General features: G+C 46.9%; 1 protein-coding gene across 1 annotated transcript in view; it reads left to right on the top strand.

The window, feature by feature from the left end:
• LOC104271174 (fatty acid desaturase 2-like) overlaps positions 1 to 7756 on the top strand; it is a gene marked incomplete at its 5' end in the record, with an annotated part of 10404 nt that extends 2648 nt beyond the window's left edge. Inside the window, 8 exons of the mRNA XM_009865772.1 lie at positions 483 to 608; positions 2907 to 2967; positions 3406 to 3482; positions 3664 to 3761; positions 4800 to 4896; positions 5498 to 5577; positions 6055 to 6180; positions 7510 to 7756. Coding sequence (XP_009864074.1) covers positions 483 to 608; positions 2907 to 2967; positions 3406 to 3482; positions 3664 to 3761; positions 4800 to 4896; positions 5498 to 5577; positions 6055 to 6180; positions 7510 to 7561 — 717 coding nt within the window. The remainder of the gene's footprint in view (positions 1 to 482; positions 609 to 2906; positions 2968 to 3405; positions 3483 to 3663; positions 3762 to 4799; positions 4897 to 5497; positions 5578 to 6054; positions 6181 to 7509) is intronic.
• Between the last annotated feature and the right edge of the window lie 545 nt (positions 7757 to 8301).

The following is an 8301-nucleotide window of genomic DNA, read 5'->3' as shown; positions in this document are numbered from 1 at the left end:
GGGGGACACACACATAGCTTTGCCCATTCTGCCAAACCCTCTTTGTCTTGACTGGTTCCTCACAGGGGGAAACCAGTATAAGAGTAAGGCAGCAAAGGGGTTTATAGTGGTGGACGTGGTTGGGCTCAATGACCTTAAAGGTCTTTTCCAACCTAAACGGCTCTATGATTTCCTGGTTCAGCTGCTAATAACGACTTCACACGGGGGAAGGCATGGTGGCACGCAACTCAGAATATATTTATTCTCTGTTCTTTCAATATGGATGATCCACAGCAAGGGCAAAGCAGCTCTCTGAAAGCAGCGGTCTCATAGCAACTGACAACCCAGCTACTGGCTGCTTATTGCTATTTCAAAAGCAGAATAAACAGTTTGGCCATCATCTGAGTCGCACTGTTCTATTTTATAGAAATTAATGGGAAATCCTACCATTAGAGGAACTGTAGCTTCCCTTGGATTAACTCCTCGTTCTTGTATCTGCCCAGGGTGCCTCTGCAAACTGGTGGAACCATCGTCACTTCCAACACCACGCCAAGCCCAACATATTCCAGAAGGACCCAGATGTGAACATGCTGCATATTTTTGTCCTTGGAGATACCCAGCCTGTTGAGGTAAGGCAAAGTGGGTAAAACATGGAAAACCATCATCCTAAAGCCCTTCAGAGAATGCCAATGCAAAACCAGGAGCTGGCTGGTATTGGTTGAAGGGATATTGCTTGCATAAGCAATACTTTCTTATATCAACTATGTACTGACCTGCTGCACATGAAATAACAGGCTATGCCTTAGCATTTTAATTCAATCTGTCCTCCTAGAGCCAAAATATTTACTGTCTACTGTGTCAAAACCTACTCAAAGGACTTAAACCATGTGCCATCCTTGGTCTTTTTTTACAAATTTCCAGTTTTAAAATCAGAAAGCAAGAAAAGAAACATCTTCAGCACAACACGGGGGAATGCAACATGAAAAAAGCTCGTGGTTTCTCAGCCAGCTTTTCCACTATTGAGAAAGCAGCTCCAGGCATATATAGGGGATGTACGTACTGGTAGATGGAGATGTACAGAGAATGGCTTGCACACATTTTCAAGAGGCAGAAGGGCTCTTTGATACAACTAAAAAGAAATCCTTCTCCTGGGGTATAAAAAAGCCAGTATCAAGAAGATGTAAATCAGTGTGTGGGTACCAGCCATTGGAAAAACCTTGTGCCTGATAAATGTGTTTAAAAGCACATTAAAAACACATTTAAAAGTTCCAAGATTTCAAGGGAAAAGTAAGAATATAAACATTTAGGACAACAAGGACAACTGGTTCTCTGTCCTACAAAATATCTGAAATGTTAGGCCAGCATATAATTCTTTTCCAGATGATGCTAAGCACACAGCCTTTCAGAGCTCAGACCAGAGTAAATGATTTATTGGTGCTACAAGACTTACATTCATTGGGAAGTTACGATGCTGGAAGCAAAAATGCAAAGTCCACAGCAATCCAGATTGCCCGTGCATCAGCTCCTTGCGTGAACACTCCTGGAGCTCCAAAAAGACACGCCTGCACGGCTCTGAGTATTTAATTTCGGAGATGAGGTTAGGAGAGCAGGTGCTTTTGGCTCCCTCTTTTCACTGAAAAGAAATGGGCACCTGCAAGAATGCAAAGTCCAAAGGTGTGGTCCAAGGTCCAAACCTGGGTTTGGAGCAACTTCTCTCCACCCGCTCTCTCGAGGTGGACCATGGTGGTACAGGAGTCAGCCCAGACCAGTGACAGTGCTCGATTTCTTATCGCTTACATGTCAAACTAGTGACATGATATTGTAGATTTAAGCACATCTGTGTGACTCGCTGTAGCAACAGCTAAGGCCCACGCTAGTTTTCCCACTGTTGGTAAAGCAAGATTTTTACAAGTCCTGGCTAATGGCAGGGACTTACCAAAGGTCAGACTTTGTGCTTATCACTTTTTTATTTCTAATGATGGAGGTGATAACAGCTCTTGCTGGAGTCAGAGGCAGAGAAGTGCAGTAAAATATTCCCAAGTAAATAGAAATTGTCTGAATATCGAACCAGAAAACTTTACAAAGTGTCTAGACCCGCTTTTTACCTGATAGAGGTTAGAGTCAGGGTGATTCGTTTTAAGACACGACAGTGTCAGATGTCACAACAGCAAAACCTATTCTTGACTAACAACCACTGGAGAGCGATAAGAAAGATAAGGAAAAAGGAAAAGCGAAGCAGTAAAACAAGATAGCAAGAAGTATAGCTACCACCACAGATCAGGTGACATCTCGCAGGTCCGCCTGTTTCGATTCGGCAGGAGAGATCTCCAAAGTGTAGTTGTTCACGGTGGCATTATATAGTGTCCCAAGAGCTGCTTTGCCTACCCTCCTCCTGTTTAGCACATGCTAAAGGTCCTCAGGAGCGATCTTCAGCCCCCCCAGCGTCGCCTCGGTCGGGTGGAGCACGCATGGATGTCTGGAGGGCCCATAGCATGACCTAACAACTTGCACACCCTTGGGCTTGCATCCTGTTGGGCTTTTGCGCTTGCAAGACAGCTGCCTTATGCAAGACAGCTGCCTTATCAGCGGTTACACCGTTAGGCTTGCAAACCGCAGCCTTGAAGTTTCTTCACAGAGAATTTCAGCAAGATTGAGACAAACAGTTTCTTCGGGGAATTTCAGCAAGGTTCAGGCGAACTGTTTCTTCAGCAAGGTTGAGACATTTACCACAGTCTCTTACACAAAGGAATTTACACCCAGCACAATTGCAAAGTCAAGCTGTTTAACCATACCAAAACACATTTTACCTGATGGTGGGAATTTAATCAAAACTCTCCAGCCAATAAATAAAGAAATACCACAGAAAAGCAGCTCTTACCTGTAAGAGTCATAAGCCAAGCCTGAGCTTTCTCCTCTGTGTCCTGCAGTATGGCAAGAAGAAGCTGAAGTACCTGCCTTACAACCACCAGCACGAGTACTTCTTCCTCAGTGAGTATTTTCTCCATACTCTGCCTTTTTCCCTGAATGCCAGCTGACCTCTCCAGCAGAACAGCTCCTTAAGTCATCCTTCCCTTCCCCAGGACCACCATCCCCTGTGCAGGTCCCAAAATCAGTTCAGCATATACTTATGTCTGAGCACGTTGAACGTTGCCAAGCACGGCCAGGAGGCTGGGAAATAACCTCTGTGCCTCCATGGAAAAAGTGCATGATGCCAGTGAAAGCTCTTGGACACATCAAAATGAACGGAGGTGTCAAGCAGAGCCTCCTTTCTGCACAGAAAGGCAACCCATCCTCATCACCATCACCTCACCCCATCACCAGAACCAGACTTTCCCTAGAACCAGCCCTAAATCACCGGCTCACTCCCACATCCCGGCGCCTTTTCCACCCCTCTGATGGCCAAACTGTTTTCCCTTTGCTTTGCAGTCTTCCCACCTCTGCTCATCCCCGTCTATTTCCAAATCCAAATCATCTCGACCATGATCAAGCGCAGGTTCTGGGCGGTGAGTGAAACGTTCCCTCCATCTTCATGGGGTCTGGCTGGCTCGTTAAGAAACGACGCTTGTGTATGGAGGGAGGCCAGTGGGCAGGGACCGCGCTTTGATGTGTTAATTAACATCCCCAGCAAGGACGCGTTGGATGAGATAGGCCCAGTGACGGCTCATGTCTTCTCTCTTCCCCTAGGACCTAGCCTGGGCCATCAGCTACTACATCCGCTACTTCATCACATACATCCCATTCTACGGCGTTCTGGGATCCCTGTTTCTCCTCACTTTTGTCAGGTAGGAGGATAAAGGGCATCCCTGCTGCTCTCCCCTCCCCTTCCAGTGCCAGACAAACCGAGTCTCAGCTCTGCTGTGCCCCTGTTTCGGTTCTCCGCAGCCATCGACCTCGCCATGTGCGATCTTGGCTATTCCCTTCCCTCTTCCCATCTCCCAGTCCTATGTCCCCGCAGCAGAGCTGGTTCTGGTGCTCAGCATCTTCTCCTGCCCTTGGGATGGTCCAGCCAGGGTTCTCTTTTCTTTCCTCCTTCCCTGTTCTCACACGCTGTCCTACCCCAACACATTTATGCATTTTTTTTCTCCGCTTCGGTCAAGGCTGGAGCCTTCTGGAGTGCCTCAGGCCACCCTCTTCCCATCTTACTGAGCCCTCCCAGCTCTGTATGTGCTTTGCTCACCACTTCTCCCAGTATGGAAGACTGGGTGGCCCGCACACTGGCTAATACCAAAGGATGGCATTTAATCCCACAGTCACCATTAGTTTTAGGAAAACACTCCATCACAGTGGAAAACATTTAAAAATTTTAAAAAAAAATCTTTTCTGGAGCAAAAAAGAAATGGCAACAGGTGTACAAAAGCCTTGACAAACTAGAACTTCTGCCTCCCCAAAATTTAACATCACCATTCACGACTTCAGTTTTCGTAGTTTCAAAACACTTTCGGACCGAAAGAAAAGAGGAAATTCAGAAGACTTACATTGGTGTAAGTGCCTGGCCAACCTTTCTGGTCTGGAATCGAGCTGAAAAATTTATGATGTCCAACCCATTACTTCCAAAACTTCCATATTTTGGTCAAGAAGAAAGGCAAAATTGCAAATTCAGATTACCTGCTCCTTTTCCAGAAAACAAATCTAAAGGGAAATCCATTACACAAGTGATTCTCTCTGGTTTCCACAGAAAGAGGGGTATTTGCTGCGACACCTCAAGAGAAACACCTTCCTCAAGGGTTGCATCTCCAGCTGCTGCCCATAACCCCCACTCTCCTTACCTCATATCCTGATCCGCAGTATAAACTGTTGTGCCTTTTTGCCTGTTTTCGAAGGTTTCTGGAGAGTCACTGGTTTGTGTGGGTCACCCAGATGAATCACATTCCAATGGAAATTGATCGTGAGAAGCACAGAGACTGGCTTAGCTCTCAGGTAACTGGAAGGGGAAAGAACACAAGAATACCCCTCATCCACCCCAAAACAGATTAGAAATTTACTCTAAGAATGGATGGGTTACTACATCGCCAGGCACTAGTATATTTTCTCCACCCATGACCCATAAAGATGTTTTCCCCAGAGCCAGCAACGCTGAGGACGAAGTCCAGAATTCTGTAATTTGACAATCAAAAGTTTCCTTCAGATCTGAGGCAGTATCAGGTTTGAGAAGAGTGATTTGGCTTTCCTGCATGAGGGATTTTTGGCAGATACACATGAGCAAGCAGAAGAGCCCCAATGAAAATTCAGAGATGTGGGTTTATTGATGCATCTTGAGGGAGCGAGGAGAACGCACCTCCTGTGGTTTCTGTGTAGAAATCACAGCTTAGCCAGTTCAGACGGTAAGAGGATTTTAAGAAAGACTGCCTAATTTTACAGTCATAGAGTAGCTGAGAAATATTTCCAGAATATTCAGACCCTGCACTCAAAGCAAGCTTGGCAAAAAACCCAAGTGGGATGAGGAGCTCCAAGAGGAGCTTCGTTGTGGTTTTAGGGCGAGATATCACTTATCTTCACAGTTTCTTGCTTGCCCTCACAGCTGGCAGCCACCTGCAACATCGAGCAGTCCTTTTTCAACGACTGGTTCACAGGGCACCTGAATTTTCAAATCGAGCACCAGTGAGTATGGACCCAGAATCGTTTGGCCGTTCCCGGGTTGTCACAGCACTGGGCTTGAGGGGAGCAAGAGGCTGCTACAGGCACAGGCGTGGGATGGGGCAGGATCTCTGGTACCAAGAGAGTCCCAGACTCCTGGGGGTCACAGTCTGCTTCCCCCACAGGCATCTTTCTCTCTTGCTATCGAATGCTTCAGCTTTCCCTTGCGCAACTTTAATTTGGGGGTTAATTAGGAGCCAGCAGTACGTGTTTACCATTTGCGATGGCTGTCCACTCAAATCCTAAGCTAAATAGTTGAAATTAGTACCTGTTTCAGAAATTTCCTCTCCCCTTCGGCGTTGTAGAGCGCGTGACTGTGGTGTGGGACACTCTTGAGGAGAAGGCATCAATAATTAATCCCCGTGAGGAGGCAGAAATGCCCATCCCTTGGGGCCAATCTCTTGCGTTTCCTCAGGTTTGTTTTCTCTCTCTCTCTTCAAGCCTGTTTCCAACAATGCCACGGCACAATTTCTGGAAGGTGAAACCTCTGGTGAAGTCATTATGTGCCAAGTATGGAGTCCATTATGAGGAGAAGCCTCTTGGAAAAGCATTCATAGACATCATTGGGTAAGGTCATTCTGGCATCATCTGCAGCTTGCAATCCGTTCTTGCCTGAACATCCTATATTTTCTAGTACAGACGATTCAGGACACTACAGACCCTTCAGAAATAACCAGGTTGTAATTTGGGGTGGCTAGGTTAATAATCTTCTTACCTGTCCCCCAGAGCACCGGACACTGAGTATGGAGATGGGTACTCACCTGATGTAATAAGGGACCTTTTTTTTCAGTAATACCTTTTTAAACGCCATTCTGCCAGCTGGTGAGTCGTGCTTTCCAGTTGGCAGCATCTCTTCAGGCTGCGAAGTGAGACGAATCAAAGGAGAATGAGTCAGGTTACAGCCTGCGATGCATCCCCTGCGAGCCCTGCCAGCAGCAAAGGGCTCTTCCCTGCGGACAGAGGTGAAGCCTGCTCTGATAGTCTTATCAGGCAGCCTCTGGGTTAACATTTCCAGTTCAGTTACTCCAAGGGGAGTAATTCATGATGGGGAACGTGAGGAGGTATTCCACGTGCCAGGGATCTCCACTCACAAACCATCCTAAGCAAATGCAAATTAAAGGAGATTGGCTCCAACAGGCAGAAGGGCTGAAAACTCTTTCAAAACCTCCTTCGTTTCTCTTATCCAACTTGGATGGGAAAACACATGTAAGCCCGAGAGCTGGAGGGGGGTGATGCCCACTATCCCACCATACAGAGCCCATCTCCCCACACGAGTTCTCAGAAATCACTCACCCTCCCAAGATAAACCACCTAAAGCTGCATTTCCAGCCTCCAGGCTGCATCCTGTTTATCGGAGGGTTTGGGGGCTCGAACCGCTCACATAATACGTGTGGAGATGAGGCAAACGGGAAATTCTGCAGAACAATTCCCAAGGGGAATTGGGGAATCTCCTTCAGAGGTGCAATGTGGCCATTCCGCTCGGGACTACAGATAATGCAGTGGGCATCACATGAAATTCTTCCTCACTCTAGCTCTTTTTATATATATATATTAGGAAAAATTTCTTTACTGAAAGAGTGGTACTGGAGGCATTGGAACAGGCTTCCTAGGGAAGTGGTGGAGCCCTTCTCTCTGGAGGCATTCAAAAAACACGTAGACGTGGCACTTTGGTTTAGTGGTCACAGTGGTGTTGTGTTGACGGTTGGACTTGATGATCTTAGAGCTCTTTTCCAACCTCAATGATTCTGTGATTTTAGCCGCTACACTGGGGAAAGGCATTTGGTGTCCTAAGGGTTTGTATTAAATTCGGTAACAAGTGTTTCTGTAGAAAAAAACTCATAGGACGTAGGCAAGATGCGCACGCCAAACAAACTTCTCCTTGTTTTCTTTCCACAGGTCCCTAAAGAAATCTGGTGATCTGTGGCTGGATGCTTACCTCCATAAGTGAACACAAAAGCTTAATGGGGAGGTGTGAGTGACTGGGAGGGATTGGGGGGGTTGCGAGGGGAGGGGGGAAATCACACACGTGTCTTTTTACTCTCGGATTTCAGTCTATGTCCCCAATCGGAGGGGAGTTTCCCGACTTGTCAACTGGTGTGGGCTCAGGCGACCTGTTTAATCCAGACAGATTTCAAATGTGCTTCAGGGGACGCAAAGCGATGCTAGTATTGCACAAAGCGGAAGGTTGGGAGAGGACAGAGAGAAGGAGTCTTTCAAAAACGGGCATTAATAGCTGACCTTGACCTTCTCTTCGCTAGATTCATCCTAATTCTACTAAACCACCCAAGCCCCTGATTCACAGGCTCAAAAGAGCTGATAGGCTTCAGTGAGTATTTACAATGCAAAGACACCCCAGCCAGCTTATGCCTCTTTCCCATGTTTTTATAAAAGAGGAGCTCGGTGCAGAGTTTCATTTTGTTGTCAAGATTAAAAAAATATTATATGGTCCATGTTGTCGGTCGCATCGGGGAGCTTGGGTGAGCTGCGATGCCCATCAGCCCTGCCTGCAGGAATCACACCCACGGTCACGACGCCCCCTGCCGTACCGGGATGGCGCTTGGACTCCCTCTTTTTCTCCCTCCTTGCTTTCTCTAATCGTAGCATCACTGTAGTAAGAGCCGTGACACTCATCCTGCCCAACTAACACCCAACCACCTCTCAGCGCAGTCAACAGAGCTGTATTTTTAC

This window comes from Apaloderma vittatum, unplaced genomic scaffold (assembly GCF_000703405.1).
Source record: "Apaloderma vittatum isolate BGI_N311 unplaced genomic scaffold, ASM70340v1 scaffold8933, whole genome shotgun sequence".
In the NCBI taxonomy this organism is placed as follows: Eukaryota; Metazoa; Chordata; class Aves; order Trogoniformes; family Trogonidae; genus Apaloderma; species Apaloderma vittatum.
This window is presented reverse-complemented; position numbering and strand designations above follow the sequence as displayed.